The 23925-nt window shown below is 39.6% G+C and overlaps 1 protein-coding gene across 1 annotated transcript in view; it reads right to left on the bottom strand.

The window, feature by feature from the left end:
• The window catches only part of CDH2 (cadherin 2), a 213419-nt gene that overhangs the window by 171153 nt on the left and 18341 nt on the right, over nucleotides 1–23925 (bottom strand). Inside the window, exon 2 of the mRNA XM_077900337.1 lies at nucleotides 12666–12777. Within this exon, the coding sequence (XP_077756463.1) occupies nucleotides 12666–12777 (112 nt within the window). The remainder of the gene's footprint in view (nucleotides 1–12665; nucleotides 12778–23925) is intronic.

Raw genomic sequence — 23925 nt, forward strand, 5'->3', positions numbered from 1 at the left:
TAAATGTCTTCGGCATCAACAGAATAGATGACAAGTCAACAAAAGATGCCACTGCAGATCTTAGTGACTGAACTGAAGGAATAATTACATATATGCATAATGCGAAAATCTGCAGGATTGAATTTCACAAAGGAATTAGAAGAACAAATATTCGGCGCTGTTGAGATCTTTTCTCTGATCATTTCATTAAGGTGGCCCATTCTTTTTGGCCTTGAAAACCACACAGAGATCCTACACAGAATAATTTATAATTTAAGTGATTCCCACAGATTGTAACTATTTTCCCCACCACCACAACTAGTAAGTCATAGCTGGGCACTGACATTTTTCCAAAGCAATGCACGCTGACTTCCTTACACATGCCAGAAAACAAATATTTGTTTAATAGAAGTACAGAACACAAAGACTTCCCAGGCTCTGAAAATTTCCACATCCACACATTCTTAAATTCATAATACCTGCTAATCCAGAATAGTTAATTTAAAGTGAATTTCTGAAATAATAGATAAAATAATAATGGGATGGCCCTTGTTTGTAGGGTTTTTTTTTTTTTTAAGATTTTATTTATTTATTTGAAAGAGAGAGAGACAGCGAAAGAGAGTACAAGTGGGGTGGAGAGGCAGAGGGAGAGCAGGCTCCACGTTAAGCAGGGAGTCTGACATAGGGCTCAACCCCAGGACCCTTGGGATCATGACCCTAGCCAAAGGCAGATGCTTAACTGACTGAGCCACCCAGGTGTCCCCTTCATAGGGTTTTGGAATGTAATTTAACTGTCTGATGGGCTGCCGCCTTCAGCCCGGGGCATGATCCTGGAGACCCAGGATCAAGTCCCACATCAGGCTCCCTGCATGGAGCCTGCTTCTCCCTCTGCCTGTGTCTCTGCCTCTCCCTCTCTCTCTGTGTGTCTCTCATGAATAAATAAATAAAATCTTTAAAAAAAACCCCAAAAACAAAAAACAAAAAACCAGTCTGCTAAGTAAAGTCAAATGTCAGTGCAAAAGGAGAGCATCAGGAAAACCAGCTGATGTCAGAGGAAAATCAAAGGCACTATCTCCGTGCTTCTTCTCCGGACAAAAACACCGTTAGTTAAACCACAATATCAGCAAGCAAATGAAGCAGCCAGAAAGGAGGAGATTTCAGCAGTAGGAATTAACTGGAAGTAGAACTTATGAGCCATTCTCTTTGCCATCAATGTTTTTTAACCAGGTAAGTGCAGAATCTTGGTCTAGTTATTCATTCACACTTTATACTAGAATTTACTATTTTCCTTATTTGAACATCTGGTGAAATAAATATCAAGATGTTTAAAAACAAACAAAAACATAATAATAGTGTATATATATATGTTCTGATCAATCATTAACATGAGCAAAGGTTTCATCAATGTCTATTTTAAATGCAGGTAGTATTTGTCCAAAGACAGAAAGTAGGCTTCCCTATTAAAAAAAAAAAAAAAAAAGAGGAAGTAATGTGCAATCTCCTAGGTGTAATCTCTCTAAAAATCCATCTGATCTGTATTTCTGTCATGGATATACATATTAAATCTAACTATGTCCATTTGGTGGAAAACCATCTCGATTTGGATCACCTGGAGTTCACTTATCATGCATGCGTGTTCTTAGGACTAAGACTTCAAAATCTGGGATAGGGCTCAGAATTTGAATTTTAACAAGCTCCCCCCAGGGCAAACCTCAAACACCTCAAAATCTGAAAAACAATGAGATTGGCTTAAAAAAAGTTAAAATAAGAGAACTTTGGAAGAGTTAGTGCCAGTACTTCTTAATAGAGATGCTAGGAACAAAAGTTACACTGGAAATAATAAAAGTATATAAATAGTACAGAATCATGTAACAGTCAATTTAATAGGCAGTGCAATTAAAATCTGATGAGTTCTTTTGATAAAGGGATACTCCTTCATACTACCAGAAATCTCAAGATGAGGTGAAATGACACACTGTCACAAAACACGATCTGCTCCTACAGGGGGGGATTGGAAATGCATGACCTGGTGTTAACAACACCAAACGTGGCCGGCTTTCTCGGTTTCATTCTTGATACAACTTAGATTATGAATATTGGCATCAAAACTAGATTCCACTTGGGAAAAAAGCCTTAAAAGACATTTTCCCCCAAAGCAACAGCAAAGTAAAGCATCCATAGAAGGAACTTCATCCACACTGAAGAAGGAAAAATAACAGGTCAAGGTGACAGTGACTTTCTCTTACAATTCAATAAATCCCAACCAGAGTGCTCTATAAAAGATTCAACAAGGAACAATTGAAGAAGTAAACCTGAAACTCCTACAAAGACATGATTCAAAACACAAAGTTACTGAGGGCCTCCCCCACCAAAAAAATAAGAGTGCAATTCAATTTTCAAATTTTCAATTTGAAAATGTAATGGATTTTCCATAATGGGTTCACCTTTGTTCTATGTTCTACCAGTTTAGGGGACAACTATTTCCTGGCATAGAAGTCCCCAAGATGAAACAGAAACTTCGTAACAACTTAGATGTGATTTAAAAGATATATGCATTCTTGAAAACAGATATATTTTTTATATTTTGTTAAAGTTAATGAAATTCACTTTTCAGTAGGAATCTGAAACAGTAGTAAGTGGGATGATCTAAATCCCTTGTTATTTATACCTTCATACATCTACAACAGGCCTTTTCTTCATGCCTGATGTTAAGAAATTTTATTTAAGAAAATCATAGGCCATGAACTGAAATACAGTTTTATCATGTCTCTTGAGGTTGCTGTAGGCTGCAACTCATTAACCCCCTTTTGGTCATTTAATAATTTAAAGTGTGTGTGTGTGTGTGTGTGTGTGTGTGTATGGTTTACTCCATCGATTTGGCAGCTTTTGTCATCTAAAACTTGTAGATGTTATCGTACACCCTTTGTTCAAATGAGGATTTAAAGTAAGTACTGGCATTGATTTCTGAGGCTACTATGTGTTTGGGTTGCCAGTGGGGTCTCCAGATGATGTTGAAATGAGGGCCTTTTTGAAAAAAGAATCAACTTACAGGTCTAACATTTGAGTTCAAAAATCAATTTTACAAGTGCAAGATGGTACGCAGTTCATCTGAAAAGCACCCAGGAGTTTTAGTGAACTACAGTCTTCACAGAGGCCAACAGAAGAATGATGCAGCGGGAAACAATGCCAAGTTCACTCTGGGCTGCGCTAGAAGGGCCGCATCCATACCAAAAGCAGGAATGCCCTTGCCGCCTGGGCAGGACACAGAAGGTATGAGGTCGGTGGTGGAGGGAACCTCAGTTTCCTCTACTGAAAAGAGGGAGCAGACCCGAATGTTCAAACACCGCCTAAAAGACCACTTGATGCTTAGCTGTGGCAGAGAAGATTCAAGGAACCAAGGTGATGGTGTTCAGGTTTGTGAAAGACCTCTACATGTTAAGTTCCTACTATAGAGGTTTCGGCTGTCTTGTTGACCACCACTGCCTGTTCCTGGAAAAAGGCCTGACATATGACAAATGCTCAGAAATACTTGTTGAATGAAAAATGATGAAATGAATGACCTCAGAGCATAAGAGAATATACTTGCTGTTCTGTATGGTGCCAAAAGATTAGACAGGCACCAGTGGGTAAAAAATTTAGGAACATATGCTCCAGTTAAACTTTTTAAGAAACCACTTTTTAACAGTTAGAGCTCTCCAAAGACGGAGCAGACTTTGTAAGGGAGTGATCTCCTCCTCATTTGGGGGAAGGGAACAGCAGTGGTATTCTTGCAGAAACTGGATAACCATCTGTCAAGGATGCTACAGCAATGAAAACACTGTTTACATCATCGAACACCACAAGGGTTTCATTTTTATCCTATCTGCCATTTCTGTAGAGCAAACCTTCTGCTGACATGAAATCATCAAGCTGAAATGAAGGATTTTAAACCATTTTAGGAGTGACTCAACAAAATGTGTTAGAGTGGTTCCCAAATGCAGGTACATAAAAACATCTGTGGAGTTTGTCATAAATACAGGTTTCTAAGTCCCACTTGATCTCATTTCTCTAGTCGGCTCCGTGACATTGTCATAGCAATTAGCTCCTCTCTTCAGCACCATCACCATCCCCCACTCGAGTCTGTGCCGTCATCATGCAAACCCATCACTCCCTTCTTAAAAAAATATCCTCGATTAACCCTGCTTCTCTCTCCAATAATCACCCAACTTCTCTCTTCCTTTTAAAGTAAAACTCAATCTGTATTCAGCTTCCCGCCTCCACCTGACTGTTGAACACACTCAAATCAATGACACTAGTTACTCCATGTTGCGCTATCAGTGGTGAATTCCCAGTCCTCATTTGAGTTGATCCTCCACAGCAGCATCTGGCACAGATGATCATGCCCTCCCTTTAACACATTACTTCACATGCTTTTGAAGACATCACACTTACTGATTTTTATCCTACCTCCCTGGCCACTCTTTCTCAGTCTCTACTTCACCCCTTAATCCTGACTTCCTAACACTGGAGTGCTCAAATTCTTGATACGAAACCTTTTCTTTACTTTCGTTGGTTTTCTCTTCCTCACACTGGGCTCTTTAGTGATTTCAGCCTGGATCCTGGTTCTACCTACTGTTTATATACTTAGCACTCCCCATTAGGCAGCCCAGCTTACTCCACTGAACCCCAAACCTGTATTTAAATGTCCCTCTGGCATCTCTGGTATTCATCTCCACAGTTTCAAACCAAGTTCCTGAGCTTTTCCATCACAGTGACAAACATCCTTCCCAGCGTTCAGACAAAACATCCAAGAGTCATCCTTGACTCTGTTTACACACCATCCATCCAAGCCATCAAACCCCATCAGCTCTATTGTTAAAACAGATTCAGAGAATATACTAGAACTTTGATCTCACACCATATACCAGAATTAACTCAAAATGGGTCAATGACCTATATATGTGTTAAAACCATACAAATCTTAGAAGAAACAATGGAATAAACCTTCATGACCTTGGATTTTGCAATGGATTCTTAAGATACAACACCAAAAGCAAGAGCGACAAGAGAAAAATACAGATAAATTGGCCTTCATCAAAGTTAAAAACTTTTGTGCATAAACGGACATGATCAAGAAGGTGAAAACACAACCTAGAGAATGGGAGAAAATCTTTGCCAATCATGTACCTGTTGAGGGTCTAGCATCCAGGATATATAAGAAATTCCAACAAAGGAAAGACAAAAAACAAACAATCCAATTTAAAAATGGGCAAAGGACTTGAACAGACATTCCTCTGGAAAAGAGACACAAATGATACATATGAAAAAATACTCAATATCAGCAATCATTAGGGAAATGCAAATCAAAACCACAAAGAGGTAACACTTTGCATCCACTAGGATGGCTACAATCAAAAAAATGGAAAATAACAAGTTTTGGTGAGGATGTGGAGAAACTGGAATCCTTGTATATTGCTACTGGGCATGCAAAATGGTGCAGCTGCTATGCAAAGCAGTTTGGCAGTTCCTCAAAAAGTTAAATGTAGAATTACTATATGACCCTGCAGTCCCACTCCCAGGGATATGCCCCAAAGAACTGAAAATAGGTACTCAAAAAAGTGTATGTATACAGATGTTCATACCAGCTCTATTAACAACAGCCAAGAAGTGAAAACATCCCAATGTTCATCAACAAATGAAGAAGTAAATATTTTACAGACAATTTTTAAACCATGTACATACATATGTACATATAATGGATTCCTATTTGGCCATAACAAGGAATGAAGTATTGACATGCTACAAAGTGGATGAACCTCCAGAACATTATGCTAAATGAACGAAGCCAGATACAAAAGGTTTATGGGACTGGGTGGAGGGAGACGGTTTGGGAGAAAATGCTTAATGGATAAGGAGTTTTACTTTGAAGTGATGAAAATGATTTGGAACTAGACAGAGGTGGTGGTTGTAAAACATTGAAATGTACTAAATTCCATTGAATGGTTCACTTTAAAATGGTTACATTTATATTATGTGAATTTCATGTCAATAAATTATTTTTAAAACTATTCAGCATCCAACTCTTCTCCTACCTCTACTGCTACCACATTGGTCCAAGCTGCCGTATATTCTCACTGACATCATCACTAGTCTCCTAAGTGGTCTCCTGGTCCCCTCTTATCCCATTTGTTTTTCCTGAACACAATTGCAAGAATGATACTGTTCTGAAAGCCAGATGGTGTCTTTCCTCTGTGAAAGCCCTCTAATAATTTTTTACCTCCTCATAGTGAAAGCCAAAGTCCTTACAAGGCCCCACACAATGTGGCCTATTATTGCTCTTACCTCACCAGACGTCATCCCTGACTAATCTGTCCCTTCTTCTCTCCACACGGATCATACCAGGCTCCTTGCTGCTCCTTCAACATTCCAGACACACTCCTAGAAGCCTCAGGGCCCTTGCACTTGATGTTTGCTCTATTTTGAATGCTCTTCCCTCAGATATCTATAGCTCTTGGACCATCTCCTCCAACATCAGTTCTTACTCAAATATCTCTTATGCAGTGATGCCTCCCCTAAGCATACTATTTAAAATGCTGAACCACACATTCTCCCTATTTCCCTTCTCTGCATTATTTTTCTCCATAGCATTTACAGCATCTAACACACAGTAAATTCCATGTATTTACTGTGTCTATTTTTTACTCCCTACTAGACGCTTACTAGAGAACCTAAGGGACCATGAGAAATGGGCTCTCTGATCTTAGAAGGATAGATTTTAAACCACTTGACTGCCTGCTTGCTAGTATGTTTGCCTATGTGAATGGTGACTTACTTTCTTTAACGCAGACTGGTTGTGAGTTTGTGAGAGAGCAGGCCTTACCTACTTCAAATCACTGAAGGCTATAAATAACTGTTAAAGGACTAAGGGAAAAAAAAGTGACCACTCAAGCTGGTTTATCTTGGTTTGCAGCATTGCATTAAAAAAGATGGACCTAAAATACATCAAAAGGGATATAAAAAATTCCAGGTATTAAATAAAGTCTAAATGATACGATGAAAACAAGGATGAAATTTCTTAGTTCTTACGTTGATCTTATTACACCCTTAATTGCTCTTTAAAAAAAAAAAAAAAAAACTGTCACGCAATATTAAAACAAGGTCTCTACCCCTGAGAATCCACATGGCTGTATTTCATTTGTAACTCCTTAGAGCTAATCATAATATCCAAGAGAACAATCCCAGTACTTGGTCCTCTTCCCACAATCATTGGAAATCAGTAAAGTTCAAGTGGCTAGCCAACTTTAGAAACAAGATGTTTATAAACCTGCCTTTCAAATATTTAAAAACATTTACACATTCAATAACAAAAAATAAAAAAAAATACATGTCAAAATTAAAAAAAAATTAAAGCAAAACCAGGTTTTCACAATTTAATACAAGTCACAAATACAGCCAGCTACTTAAAATAAAGATGGCTTCCCAATTCAATAACACATATACAAAGTACTCATATTTATTTAAAAAGTAGTGCAGTTAAAAAAAAAAGTGCAGTTGTAAAGTCCTGCTAAAGTAATAAAAAAATATTTTAGTACTGTCATCTAAAGATACCATACACTACAGCTTCCTCAGAGCTTGTGAATGCAGACAAGCCTCAATCAGTAAGTAAACTAATCTAAATCAAATTCCCTCCAGTTGAAAATAATCATCATGTCCTGCCCAGAGTTGGTGAGTATAAATGGATTACTGAAAATATTCTTGGTAATTGCAGGTTGCTATTTATGTTGACCAGAGTTGGAGGAGTTTACTTAGTGAAATGTCTAAAAAGCATGCAGACCACCAATGCGCAACATACAGGAAAATCACTCTTGACTTCCACCCTAAAAACAGCCTGGATCTTCTCTGCAATGTCACGGTGTGGTTGTTATTTCATAGTGTCAGATACACTGCTGGTGACAAAATGAAAATTTATGATCGCAGTTATTTTATTTTCAGGTAATATGCTACCCCAAGAGATTTTTCTAGTTCAGCGGAGTAGAAGATAAATACTAAAAGCTAAATATTATTTTTCAAAGTCCTAAATTTTTCTGCTTGTAAACAAGTATGCACAAAATATGAGTGGTGACAATAATTGAAACGTCTTTTTTTAATTATAGGGAACTCTGCTTTCCTTGTTGTTACCAATTTCCAAGCATGTCTAGTAACACACAAGTCATGGTGTGAAGTGGGAATATAGAAGACCGGCTCTAAGATGAACTTGTCACAAGACACCTGGCCAGTTGTTAGCTCTCACTCTTTCCTGGGTTATGCCATAACATTTTATTCTGCATTTTAATCATCACTATCACCAGAATTAAATTAGGAATCAGAAAACCCAAGTTCTGGGGCACTAGGGTGGCTCAGTCGGTTAAGCATCTGCCTTCTGCTCAGGTCATGATCTCAGGGTTCTGCAATTGATGGAGCCCCATGTGGGGCTCCTGCTCAGTGGGGAGTCTGCTTCTCCCTCTTCTTCTGCCTCTGTCCCCCACTTGTGCCCCCCCCTCTTTCTCACTCAAATAAATAAAATCTTTAAAAAAGAAAAAAGAAAACCTGGATTTTAACCCCAGATCCTCAGCTACCCATCTAATGAGCTGTATAATCACGGGAAAAGCCTATAATCTCCCTAAGCATCAATTTGCTTATCTGCTAAATTAGGGGAGGTGGTATAAATACTTTTCAAGTGGAACAGAAAAATACAAGGTAAAAATGAGTATCCCAACATATTACAACTGATCCTAACTTATAAAGGCAAACACAGAGAATACCACAGGATAAAAAAAGGAATGTTTTTCACTTGAGGGGAAATAGAAAAAATGAAAAAATTACAGAATTAAATGGCCATGAAGATGTAGAAAAGAACTAACATACTTTTAGCCTTGGAAAGAAGTGTCCTACAAAAATGTTAAAAAAAAAAAAATTACTGTCAATAGTCTAAGTTCCCTTTGGCCTAGTAATTCTACTTTTGAGCATAAACTCTCCAAAAAATATCCCTAAAGAAAAATCAAAGTTCTCTAAAAAAGCATCTCCATAGCAGCACTATATGTAAGAGAGAAAAATTGGAAACAACCTGGAAGTGCAAAAATAGAGGCCCAGTTAAGAAAATCTGGTTCTGCTAACAAAATGGAACAAAGGTCTATATGGACATTTTTTAATACTGAACTATTCTCAAAAGAGTGGAAATATTCAACGTGGTATCACATGCAATGTAAAGGTTGATCGTAAAATACATTTTTATTTATGATGTTATAGAAGACATACCGATGACACCCGGAAGAGAAACTGGAAGGACAGAAGTAGTTCATTGGGTCTTTTTATAAAATTCATCACAACAGCAAAACACAAAAGACAGATGGGAGGAAAAGATGCTCTCCACACTACAGCCCAGCTTTGACATTTTTATGCGTCTTCTACTTGGCTTCACTAACATGACCAATACCAAGTTATATTTTCATCTAATGCTTGATGTTATCCAAGCACTTTCATGAAGATCATGCTGTTTTATTTTTTGAAAAATTATCATCATTCATGACACCTCTACACAAAAATGTCCAAGTTCGGTACAAGGACTAGTGTGCCAGGGATGTATCTTTTGAAACCATACTAAATATATTGTTGGGCTCCCCTAACCCTAAACGTCATCAATGAGAAATCAGAGGAAACATCAAGAGTAATGGAATTACGATTTCAGTGGGTGTTTATAGACTCAAAGTAAACTTTAATACAGTAGAACTCGGGGCACCTGGGTCGCTCAGTGGTTGAGTGGCTGCCTTTAGCTCAGGTCGTGATCCACTGGTCCTGGGATCAAGTCCTGTATCAGGCTCCCCGCAGGGAGTCTGCTTCTCCCTCTGCCTATGTCTCTTTGTTTCTCATGAATAAATAAATAAAATCTTTTAAAAAATACAGTAGAACATGCCATTAGGCAAATGCCTTAGAGAATTATTGTATATGTCTCATGTACAATTCTTTCCTTAAACACCATAAATCACAAAACCTGACAAAAGTGGTGGGCCTAACAATAGATCCCTTCTAGATTTAGTATATGCAAGGTAAATGAACTTACTACAGTGCACAGAACTCATGAACATAGTCATGGCATAGTATTTGGGTTCAGTGGACAGATGCACCTTTGGGTTAATAGCCCACTAAAAACTCCAAAAAGATATAAGAGGCAAAAATATATAATCCTTTTTTTTAAGATTTTATTTATTTTTTATTTATTTATTCATGAGAGGCACAGAGAGAGAATGAGAGGCAGAGACACGGGCAGAGGGAAAAGCAGGCTCCATGCAGGGAGCCCGACACGGGACTTGATCCCGGGTCTCCAGGATCATGCCCTGGGCCAAAGGCAGGAGCCAAACCGCTGGGCCACCAGGGTTGCCCTATATAATCCTTTTAAGTAACAATTCTCCAAAGGAAATATAACTGGCCAAAACACTCTTTAAAGAAAAAAAGTGGAGGGCAGCCTTGGTGGCTCAGCGGTTCAGCGCCACCTTCGGCCCAGGGCATGATCCTGGAGACCCGGGATCGAGTCCCATGTCGGGCTCCCTGCATGGAGCCTGCTTCTCCCTCTGCCTGTGTCTCTGCCTCTCTCTCTCTTTCTTTCTCTCTCTCTCTGTGTGTCTCTCAAGAATAAATAAATAAAATCTTTAAAAAAAAAGTGGATATTTCACAAAAGCCTGTGTAATAAGTTTTCTTCCTCACCCAAAGACATTTTTTTCTACTAATCAATATTTTGAACTTTATATTTTAAGCTTTCAGGCGCTGGCATCCTTTAGCATATTCTATGAATGATAAAGAGAAAAGTAATGGTGTGGGAGAAATGGTTTGAAAAAAAGAAAGCGTAATGATAAACAAGGTAACAATTAGGCATACCAAAGCATCTAAGTTCTATCAGAGACTGTGATATGCACTTCTCTCGATGATAGGTAGAGCACAAAGTTAAAAGTAGTTTGAATCTTTCACATTTATAGCACTAGCAAAATCCCAGTTTCTAGGTTATACTGAAAAGACCCTGGCAAGCAACTATGCCCAATTTCTACTCTTTCCGGCATTACCTAATAATTAGAAAACAGGCTTTCATTTTCAAAACCATTCAACATGCCAGTGTACCTCATCTTAAATCAGTGGTTTCTAATGACAGGCCACGTGTTGATTTGTAAAGAGCTTTTAGGAAAAGAGACTAGGAGAATGAATTATCCATTTAAAAATGAATCTCAGAAATAAATTGCAAAAATGCAACAAATCCCACTGACATATTTTCTCTGAGTTATTCTAGAGAAGCGTTATCAATACGTCTTTTTCAGTACTCAAATAATATTCACTGGTCACATAGGTCCTAGGAAACCTCACAATAATTCACAGATTTAAAGAAAATGACAAATGTGCAGAAGAACTCCAAGACTCACAGTAAGTTAAACAGAATCTACACTTTTGATTTGAATTATACCTCTATCATGTCAACCATTACCCACTAGATGAGGAATTCAGTGTGGAGACAGACTAATTTAACATTTACTCATTAAAATACCATGTTTTAAGGCAAGGGCACAAAGATGTCTTTTAAAAAAAAACAACTTCAGGAAGAACACATAAGCAAATCACAATTAGAATAGAAATGAAAATAAAATGATAATCTTGCACTAAAGAACCTTAGTAGCTAAGAGCCCATTTACATTTCAAAGTCCTCTGTCTATGGTATTCTTAAGTATTATACCACTAAGGTTTGTCAGTACTGCAGAGACACTTCAATTAAGGCTGTGTGGTAGAGCCCTGTGTAAATTAATTAGCTGAGGCTGCACGGATTTTCTAAAAGGAGCTCTCTAAAACAGCCTTAGAGATATGCACGATTTGTGGGGAATAACAATCTAAATACAACTCACTAATCAATTCTTCCTGCTTTCACATTTCAATGACATTTTCTGTAATGATAAATAAGTCCATGAAAATACTACTAACCAAAATTTTATTTGCATTCAATTAGAGATAAAAGAAAGGGCTTTCTATTTTGCTTAGGATACTCTGAGTTCTATCTCAGATTTCATCTAGACTTACTGGCATGATTACCTCAATGAACTTGATCCACATTTAAATAGGAGATGTGTCTGTATTTGATATTCACATATGTTAACAACTAAATTAACAATCTAATAATTTCTATAAACGATGTCATAAGGAAAATATGGTCTCATGCTCTTGCCTCAAGACTTAACCTGCTAAGTCATTCATTATAATTTACCTATTACTAAAGTTTGATATGTTTTATCAGAGATAATATCATAGTAATTTCTTCATTTTTTAAATTCAAAATATTAAGTGGATTTTTGCTGTAAATAATTTCTAAAACCGTTAGAATCAGATGTTTGGCAAATATCTTCCAAATTAGTAAAACATATGCAGAAAAAACTGAAAATTAATTACACAATGGTTTCTACTATAAATTAAAAATGGAAGAAATCTGAAGTTTTCAAGAGATTAGGAGGCTTCCAATTATGTACATAAGAGATTCATAAGCTCTTCTGTAATCCTAAAATAAAGTCCCTACAGTCTCATTATACTGATTGTGAAAAATTCATACTTGTTATACAGTAGAGATGATTTAGAGACTTTTTAATGGCTAATTTGTTTCAAGAGCAAAGACACTGTATGTACAAATATATCTTCTGAGATAGTACCATTGAGAAGAGGCTGTCCTTCATGCACATCTTGGGACAAGACTGCACTGTAAACATCTTCAGGAAATCCAGTCTTGCATAATGCGATTTCACCCGAAGCCTCTACAGACGCCTGCAACACAAGAAAAAAAACGTGTGCAATGATTGCTACCTCCTTCAACTGAGAAACATTCCACTTGGCATAAAGCCTCAATTTTTCAGCTATCTTGTACAAACAACCCCATTGTTTCCGAACGGTTACAATAAAATGTAGAGGGCAAAGGGTTAATCTTTTTGATAACTGGAGTAGAAGAAACAAATCCCACTTGTCTTGTCCAGTAAAATCTAAATAATACACATTCTAAGTTCTTCTAAAGACTGCACATTTCCATTAAAATGGGCACTGTGATTGAGAAATTTTCAAGTGGATCTGGAGGTAAGGGCCAGTCAACTAGTTTTTAGGCTCCACAGATTACCATGGCCAACTTAACTTTTCAAGAAAAATGTATGCATTCCAGTATATAGATTTTTATACTCTCATCCAGTTCTCTGGCTACGAAGTTTGTTTTGATATACCCTGTTCAAGACAAAACTACAATATACTTAACTGCACAATATACAGTATTTTTTTTTACCAGGTAAAACCAATCAATCAAAAGTATATATTTCTCTGATTTGAAGGGGACACACTAAAAATATAAATAAAGATTAATACTACTGTTTTCTTTTTATACTTAAAAATTAGAAAGCCTTTCTTGCCATCTTCCTATTATCACATACACAGCTAACTACCCAGTGTGATTAGAATTCAATCATACCAAAAAAAAAAAAAAAAGAACTCAATCTTACCAAGCGCCATCTAACCACTTACCTCTCCAAGTTAGTGTCACTGTCTTCCAGCCCTACTGACTCATCACAGCACTCAACAGAACTCGTGCAGCGCTTACATTAATTATAGACCACTTCACCCTGCCCTCATGGGCATCCAAAGACAGGAGGAAGCAGAGGGCACAGAGGCTGCCAGAGGGACTGCCATAGCTGCGGGGCCAGCATTAGGAGCAACCCGCAGTGGTGAGGAGAATCAGAAATTGGGAAGGAGGAAGAAGTCCCAGAAAATAAAGGAACTGAAAGCAGTTGTCAAAGCAATACCACACAGCTTCACAATTAAAAGACTACCTGGATTATGCATGAGAAGTTTTGCAAATACTAAAGTCACAAAAATCCACACTAATCTAATATTTAAACTGTTCTTTTCAGATCTAGGAAAATAAAGAAAAAAGTAAATTTGAACTTCGTTAAATATTACCCAGTATTCAATCTCAAAAAAGTATTCGGACAACAGTGAGATAATAGTTCAGATGCCTTAAATTAGCAAACAGTTTTAAGCCTCTTATGTGCAAGAAAGGACTGTATCAAGTCAAGGATACACCCCCTCATGTAGGTGTTAGTGGAAGCTGGTACAGGCACAACTGGAGTGCAGTTTGGACAATTCTAGTGAAGATGAATGTGGATCTATCCTAGCCTACATGCTAGGTATAATCCTGGGGAAACGCCTATGGGTGCTCCAGTCAATATACACAGGCATGTTCACATGTTCATTGCAGCAGTTATGACAGCAGGACCTGAAGACTACCTAAACATCCTAAACTTCAAAATTTTCACATTGCCCAAAAAAAAAAAAAAAAAAAAAAAAAAAGGAACACTCAATACATTAGAAAGGAAGAATTGGAGCTACATTTATGCACAGGGTTCCATCTCCAAACAAACAAACAAACTAACAAGTAGCCAGTTTTCTTAACATCCATGCAACACTGCAAGAGAAATTCAATTATAAATCAACCTAGGGCTGACTATTATTTTTTGGTTAATTTCAGAAATCTGTTTATGCAAAACTATTAGACAAAGCACTCTGTAGCATAAATCTTGCAAAAAAAATTAAAAGCATGATGGATGGCTTCATTTTTATAAAGTTTAATACTTTTTGTATAGACATGAAGATGTCTATAAGATGACGTGAAGTTACTGGCACATATAAAGCAGAATATAAAAACGCACAAGGTAGTGATAAACACCAAACAGGACAGCAGCTAACCCCGGGGAGGGCAAGATAGGAAAGGCATCAAGGGTCGTACAGGCAGGCGGCTTTGATTTTACTTGTAATAAGTCCTTTCTTCCAAAAAGAATGTACAGTAAAATGTGAAGATATGCACAGGAACATGGGTACAAACTATTATTATTCCTCATTTATCGTGTACACACTATGTATTTCATAATAGAGAGAAAATATTAGGGGATAAGTAAGAAGTAAGGGGTAGGGCTTCCAACACCCATCACATTTGGGACACTGGATGCTACTTTGATTCTTGCCAGCTGGAAATATCCAGGCGCTTGTACTGGGCCTGGCAAACAGCAGGCACTCGATAAGTAAAAGCTTTTAGCTAACCAAAACAACTGAAGAGAACTCCCCCATTCACCATATAAAATGGACCGATGTGTTGTAAATCTGTGTCCCACTGACGGGTTAGAAGTCGGCCTCTTCACCTCCAGCCCAGGTTTCTGCAAAGGGAGACCGTGGCAGGGTTCCAATTGAGGAAAGGTGGGAGCAGAGCTCTGGAGGGGCAGCATGCAGTAGACAGGGGTCACATTCCAACATGGCCATTCAGGCAGCGTGCACCTGGCTCAGCACCCAGAGATCCATAAAGTCTAAAAACTAGCAGAAAACCGTAACCTTCTCTTTAGTTCTACTGCTACTGTTTTGTTTTCCAGTGGATCTGCCCTAAGGTGGAAGAATGAGCAACAACATGCTCCTCATGCAAATTCACAGGAATGGAATTTCAAGGCCAAATAAAGTCCATCAGGATTTTACTGGGTATGTTCACTTCTGAGTTTCTATCTTATTTCAGTGGAGGGAATTTCTGTCCTCAACATGTTTTTGTTTTTGTTTTTAAGATTGTTTTTATTTATTCATGAGAGACACACAGAGAGAGAAAGGCAGAGACACAGGCAGAGGGAGAAGCAGGAGCCATGCAGGGAGCCCGATGTGGGACTTGATCCCTGGTCTCCAAGATCACACCCTGGGCTGAAGGAGGCGATAAACCGCTGAGCCACCCGAGCTGCCCTGTCCTCAACATGTTATCCTTTGCTCAACCTCTCTGCTCTGCTTATCAGGAAAGGGGGCCTACCTGCATTAGGTGGCTGGGAGAATTTCTGAAACCGTGTCGGTAAAGCACATACTGGCTTTACCAACATTAAATACCCATGGGGTTCATATATTACTTTATTTTCTCTCTTTTTTTAAGATTCTATTTATTTATTCATGAGAGACACAGAGAAAGGCAGAGACATAGGCAGAGGGAGAAGCAGGCTCCCTCTGGGGAGTCTGATACAGAACTCCATTCCAGGATCCTGGGATCATGACCTGAGCCAAAGGCAGACACTCAACCACTGAGCCAACCAGGTGTTCCACTTTATGAGATTTCCATACGCACTTTTAACAACTAAAACTTTTCTAAATTCTTCTTCCCAAGACAAAATGGATTTGTCACATAACATGCTGCTATTCTATAATGTGTGTGTGTTTTTTTTCTTAAAAACAGGCTCCAAAAATTATTAAATGTATGGGCACATTTTTGATTGTTGCAGCTGGGGAAGGGGGTACTCCTGGCTTGTAGTGACTGAAGGCCAGGGATGCTGCTAAACACACAATACACAGGACAGCACCCACCACCGAGAATTATCCAGCCCAAAGCGTCATAGCACCAAGTGCAAGACACCCTGTTCCTTAGCAACCCATGAAAACTGGGTGTCCATCTACCCTTTAACTACCCCAGTAGTGGGAAGTTCACTGTCTTTTCAAACGGTCCACATACTCTTATTGGAACATCCTACTTTTCAGAAAACCAAAGCCATGCCACTGTGGCATGTGTGGCTTGCCCCACATTAACGGGTCACTCTGTGGACCCAGGATGAAGCTCTAAAAGTTTAAAGAAAGAAACCTTTCCCTCAAAAAGTACTCTGTGGTACAAGGAGAAGGTTGTGAATCACACACATTTTCCTAATTTTTGAATAAGGTAGGGGTCAGCAAACATTTTTCTATACAGGGCCAGATACTAAATATTTGAGGTTCGACAAGCCACAGTAACTCTGTTGAAACTGAGTTCTGCTGTTGCAATGCAAAAGCAGTAACAGACAATGGGAAATGAATGAACACGGCTCTATTCATTCAAATAAAATTTTATTTATAGACACTGAAATCTGAATTTCATCTAATTTTCGAGTGGCAAAAACATCCTTCTTTTGACTTTCTAAAAGCATTTTTAAAAACATGAAAGTCATTCTTGACCATACAAGAATGAACATCAGGGCTGTAGTCCACAATCTCTGGAATGGCATGCTAAGATTTATAAAACATCACTATCTCAACTAATTCTCACAAGAGTCCTTGGGGGGGGGGGGCAGTGAAATTATTCTCATTTTACACATGAGCAAACAGGTTCTCACTCAGAGGAGTGGTAAAATACTCAAGACCTCACATCTAGAAAGAAGAAGGGGCAAGTTACTTACTCTACAGTCTTTCCAAGGAGAACAAATAATTATAACACAATTTCTTTCCAGAAACTCGTACTGAGATCTATTTGCCAATGGAAACAAAACCAGATACCCTCACTGCCTTTATAAGAAGCTCAGGGCTCAATGTGGGAGCAAAATAAAGAAGTAACTGCAATAGAAGTGGTGACCAGGAGGTAGAGACCTACAGAGCCCAGGAGAGGGGCCCGGGGGCCTCCCATGCAGAACCCAGGAGTAGTCAGGAGGTGTGGGGTGGTGGGAAGCCATGCCAGGCGGTCACTGTTGAGCTGGAACAAGGCGGCAAGAAACAGCATACTGCCTGGGGAATTACAATGAGTTCAGTGTCACTGGAGTCCAAGAAGCAAGGCAGGAAGTCAAAAGTTGAGGATGGAGAGTCAGACAGGGTTAGATTATAAATGGTTTCGGGCTTAGGGTTATCCTGTTGGCTGTGAGGAGTCAGGCACAGATTTTAAGCACAGGCAGATTGCATTTGATAGAGAAGTCTCTGATGCTTCGTGGGAAAATTGGGGGGGGGGGCTCTGACAAGTGACAGCTGGGGTATGAGTGTGGGGACACAGACTTGCGTTGGACAGGGGCTGCAGGAACAAGGAGGGGGCAGATTGTATCGGTATGTGGACAGTTAAAGCTGAGAGGCTTAGTAAGGGCAGGGATTCAGAGTGGAAGGGAGGGAGGAAGGGAATGATGCCCTCCCCCACGTTTCCAGCTGAGTGACTGTGAACTTGGGTGGCACAAACTAAGAAAGATAATCACAAAATTATAACACCAGGAACAAAGTGCTAAAGAAGCAGAAAGAATGGGATGATAAATCTGCCTGTAGAAATCAAAGAAGACTCCATAGCCGAAGTGACATTTAGGCTCTGTCTTTAAAGATGATTAAAAATTTGCCAGGAGAAAGAGGAGGAAGCAGGAAAGGGCATTCTAGGCAAAAGGTACAGCGTAGACAAAGGCTCGTTGATTTATAAGGAGCTTGTAGACAACCCAAACAACCCTGATCTTTTCTTACCAGAAAAGTATTAAGTCATGGCTTCCAGGATCTTTGCTGATTTGGGGCCTCAAGGGGCAGCAATTTACATTTACCCTTCCCAGATTTGATCGTGATAAATGAATAATTCCACCTAGATTTAGTCACATCACCCCCTGCCCCAGCTCTCTGCATCAAGAAAGTCTGAGACACCCCAATGTCTACATAACCATGCTACTCAGGTACTAAAGACAGGGCGTGACTCCTGCCCAGACATCACCCTTCCCACCAACCCGAAGCCTTAAGGCGGGCTTTGAAGAGGGGCTACCAGCTGAGTGGTGCGGAGTGTGAACTTTCAAAGTGCCAGACTTCCCGAATTTGAAACCGGCCCCGTCACTTAGTGTCTGTGAGACTTCAGAGAGGTCACAGTTCCCCATCTGGACAAGAGGTACCATAAAGGCAGCACCTACTAATTGGGCAGGGGTGAGGATTAAACGAGATCATGTGAGTAGAGCACTTGGGGTAGTGTCTGGCACGTGGTTATTCAATGCATTAGCCATGAGTAATAGTATCAACACTAGGAAGACAACATAAATCCACTCACGGGGGTCTGCTACGGCTCAGCATTCCCAAACTTGCTCCAGAATAGCAAGTAATCTGGAACACCAGCCTATACTACAGAATCCTGGGTCTAAATCACGACTCACTAAAACAGAATTTCAAGACATGTGGTGGATAAATCAGTACACTAAACAAGTGCCTGCATGGCATGCAGTGGCCACACGGCCAGCCCCCACCTCCCTCCTGAAACCTTTCTGGATTCCAGGCACAGCATACCTGTCGGCCCTAGCCTTGCAGTCTAAGAACCGAGCAACAAAAAGCAATAAAGGAACAATTATTTTTTCCACTTTTAACAATCTCCTGCTGTCGCCTAGCTACCATGTACATGTGAAAATTGAATCTGCAAGCCATCTTTTTGTAATTACTGGTTCCAGAATTTTGCCCCAGGTCAGCATGGGGCTCGGGCTCTCTATTCTTTCCTCTGGAAACTATACTTTCTTGGATTTTGTTTTTTGCTTGGCTTTTAATTGGACATGATCCCATCCCTGATCCATTTAGTGATGCCCTTCTTCTCCACAATTCTTCAGATTACAGGCAGGCTGCAGAAGTCCGCTTGGCCCCAGGATGGAATTCACGCTGGCCAGAGGAGCTGAACTCATTCAGAGCCGCCCTGCGCTCTCGCACAATCAGTTCACCTATCTTGAGTTTCAATTTCCTCTTACAAGTATTTGCTCTACTCTTCCCAGGCTGAAGATCGACCTCCTTGTCTAGAAAGGACAAAAGTGTAATAGGAGTTGAGGAGTACTGCCTGCCTGTTAGTATTAGTCTATCTGTTCTGGTCCTGAGCTCGCAGTGACGTCATTTCTGTTTCCGTTAAAATTTTGTCTGTGGTCTCAACATTGGGAGCTTTAAAGCCCTGAATCTGCTACTCTTTCAGGTCCTCATTCTCTTGATTCTTTTTTATAGTCCTCCTCGGTCACTGGCTCCGCTTTCCAATTTCCTCCAAGTCACTCCGAAATCCGAGCTTTTAAATATTCGACGGGAGCCACAGTGGATGTTCAATCCCTTGCCTCTCCATCTTCTTCGTGATCAAGATTATCTATGATTGTTGGCTAAAAATTTCACATCTGAAAGCAGCCCAAAGCTAATGGAAACTTTTATCTTTTCTTTCTGGCTCTGAAGACTGCCTAACTAAAACCTAGGCTCTCTTGCTTATCAAATTTAATCAATTGGATGTTTTTCCCCCAAAGCATCAATCTCTTCATTTTTTTTCCCCTTCCAGATCCTCTATGGTCAGAATCTAGTAACAATTTAAGTTCTGTGAAGCAGATTATCCAATGCAGACAACAAAGCTGAAAACCTCCCCCTCTCTTTTTTTTTTTTTTTTTTTTGTTTTGTCTCTTACTTTTTATGGAAATCAAGGCAGTAATGGAGCAAACCTGCTTAGGTTTAAATCCTGTCTCCACTCCCTGTGTGACCTGTGGGCACTTAGCAAGCTACGGAAGTTCACCTGCGCCTCGGCTGCTTCTTCTATACTACTACAGCTACTACTACCACCATCACTACTACTACTAGAATACCAGCTTCATGGCATTGCTGTGAAGCATATATATAGGGCTCAAAGATAATACCCGATTCACCACAAGGCAAGGGGTAGCTATGATTATGATATTGTTGGTTTTTTCTGTTATGGGGACTTTTATCACTTTGCTCCATGAGGACCTGAGAAATATTTTTAAAGCATTTTATGAAGTGGGAATTCTGAGGGAAAAAAAAAAAAGGAAAAAGAAAACAACAATGTGCCAAATAAAAATTCATTCATGTGCAAAAGAACACAAGTAGAATCCTTTCCCTGATGCGTACTTGTGGGGTGGAGGTGGACAGTGCTGGGAAAAGAAGAGGAACAACTATGGTAATAGTTTTATTATGTGGTTAGGTCCTTCAAATTCGATAAGCAAAAATAAACAATTAGTGAAGACATTTTTTAAGTGGTTAGTGGGGTACATGGTAATAAAACAATGGACTGTTCAAGACCAAGTCTACATGACTAATTTTTTCATTTTTTTAAATCTAATTTATCACCAGACAATTACATTTGCCAGATCCTCTACATTTCACAGCATTCCATCCATGATGATGGAAGCTACAGTAAGAAGATTATTCAAGAGCTGCTGACACTCTTTAAAGATTTTTCTCTGTCAGCCATGCCACTGATGACACTTTGAATTTCACATCCCTGGAAACATGCTTGAAATGTGAAGTTTAACCCTGCCCTTTGATATTTTTGTTTGGCCAGGTACATCACTGGAGGGAGAGCCCAGTGTTTTGAACTGGTTCTTTAACTCTTTCTTGACTTCATGATACAGTCTAAGCCAGCTTAGATGCAAGGAATCCCGCACTGAGGCCACACACTGCGCCCTGTGACTCACCTGGTAATTTCCACCTTTGCCTCCATTATATTATTAGGATGAGTCCTTGAACATCTCTAGTATCAGTACTTTAATTTTTCTGATTTTCATTTCCTTTAATGGCAAAAAGTCAAGTAATAGCATCGATGCTGGCCAAGAAACCCTACAACTCTGATGAAACTGAACTCAAAAGCCAGAGGACCGCACCATAAAACAACAGCTTGATGGACAAAAAGTCTGAGTTCTGCATACAAAAATGTGGTTTAGGGTGTCGAAGCTTGGGACCGTGTACAAGCATCTATCAAGTGAAGTCCAGAGAGATGTGTGCCACCACCCATCTCCTCAGCCATGTGAAAAGAGTCTTCCTAGGCATCAAGGCTGTGTGGAGTGCAACCCCAAAATACAGACAAGAGCTTACCAATAAATGTTGTGGATTTAACTTAATGGCCAACAACACTATAGATATTCATTGACTTGGCTTATGAAAGTGTACCACTATCTAGAGATTGTGGCTCAAGCAGTTCTGCAATTAAACTGCCAGTAAAACCTCCACAAGTGCCTACAGCAATTCAGTAAAAATGACCGATCCTGCCTTACATTGATTTTGCCCCATCAACTCAGTACACTCACCAGAGATTGCAATAAGCTTTAACAAAAAAAAAAAAAAAAAAAAAAAATAGAGGGACACCTGAATGGCTCAGCAGTTGAGCATCTGCCTTTGGCTCAGGGCGTGATCCCAGAATGCCGGGATCGAGTCTCCCTCTGGGAGCCTGCTTCTCCCTCTGCCTGTGTCTCTGCCTTTAAAGGACACTAAGATTTTATTTATTTATTCATGAGAAACACAGAGAGAGAGAGAGAGAGAGAGGCAGAGACACAGGCAGAGGAGGAGCAGGCTCCCTGCAGGGAGCCTGATATGGGACTCAATTCCAGGACCCCGGGATCATGACCTGAGCCCAAGGCAGATGTTCAACCGCTGAGCCACCCAGGCGGCCCAAGATTGCAGTAGGCGTATACAAAATTTTCAAACTGTCATCAACTAGTACATTACTTAGCATCACACTTTGTTTATAATCCACTTGTAATTCATCTAACTAAATTCATTTAGTCTGGCTGATTATTAATATTTATTGAGTGGTTACCATGTTCCAGGATCTGCATGTCCATGCCTTTCATGCATCGTATCCCAATAATCTTTACAATGACTCTATGAGGTAGGTACTGTGATACTGCCATTTTTCAGGCAAGGAAGCATACTGAAAGGAAAGTGCCCTGGTTACTTAGCTAGTCAATTTAGGGATGATATTCAAACCAGCACAAAATGGCTTTTGGGACCATCCTTATCATGGCCAAGGACAAAAGCATCACAAAGTATCCAAACACAGTGACACATATTACCTAACTGGCTAAGCATTGGAACTTCTATATGAATTAAGACCATTGGGATGCCTGAGTGGCTCAGTGGTTGAGCATCTTCCTTTGGCTCAGGTCGTGATCTGAGGGTCCTGGGATCAAGTCCCACATCGGGCTCCCTGCATGGAGCCTGCTTCTCCCTCTGCCTATGTCTCTGTGTCTCTCATGAATAAAGAAAATCTTTAAAAAAAAAAAAAAAAAAAAAAGACCAAGTGACAAATCTACCTGCTACCATTGTAATTTTTTTCCTTAAATGATTCTCACATATAACTGTTATCTGAAATAATAGCTCCGTTTAAAATAATTCCAATGTTTCTGTACACTAGGGAAAAATTGGGGAGAAAGATATATCAGCTCAAACTTGCATAAACATCTTGTTGGTTTTTTTTTTAAGATTTCATTTATTATTTGACAGAGACAGGGGGGAGAAAGAGAGAGAGAGAGAGAGAACACAAGCACGGAGAGCGGCAGGCAGAGGGACAGGATAAAGCAGTCACTCTGCTGAGCTTGATCCCAGGATCCTGGGATCATGACCTGAGCTGAAGGCAGACACTTAACCAACTGAGCCACCCAGGCCCCCTAAACATCTTGTTTTTTTAATAAGCCTCCCAATTCAAAACCCCTCCACTTCCCTTCTGCTCCTCTAAAAGTACACAGGGAAAAAATTCGTTTTAAGATTTTATTTATTTATTCATGAGAGACATAAAGAGAGAGGCAGAGACACAGGCAGAGGGAGAAGCAGGCTCCATGCAGGGAGCCCCATGCAGGACTCGATCCCAAAGACCCCGGAATTACGCCCTCAGCTGAAAGCAGACACTCAACCACTGAGCCACCCAGGCATCCCTACACATGGAAAGTTATCAGCAAATACATATAGCGAATATATGAATTTTCAGTAGGTGATATTGATGAAGAAATAATTATTGTATGTAATCTCTTCACATGCTTCCCATACTCCAGGCTCCCTTGTGTTCATCTATAATTAGGCCCATTTCATAAAACCTAGAGCATAGTTTCTTTTTTTCTTTTTAATGGTTTCACTTTTTAAAAATGGTTACAGACGTTTACAGTCTCCATAACTCTGATTTAATCTGAATAGCTGGCCATAGTGATGATTTATCTAATTCTAAGTCCTTGATAAGATAAAGCCAACCCAATTATACCATTATTCTTGTGAGAAAATAACGTTCACAGCACAGCTTCCAGAAACGTGCTACAGTGAGAATAGGACACTGTCAATAACACCAGAGTTCAAAGTCATTCCTGAACTCGTTTCCCAAGCAGCACCCTGCCCCGTGGTGTTCCAATAGGTTAAGCAATAAAGAAGGAAGCCCTGGAGCTCTGCATGCTAACT

The sequence above is a fragment of the Canis aureus genome, chromosome 6, assembly GCF_053574225.1.
Source record: "Canis aureus isolate CA01 chromosome 6, VMU_Caureus_v.1.0, whole genome shotgun sequence".
NCBI classification, from domain to species: domain Eukaryota; kingdom Metazoa; phylum Chordata; class Mammalia; order Carnivora; family Canidae; genus Canis; species Canis aureus.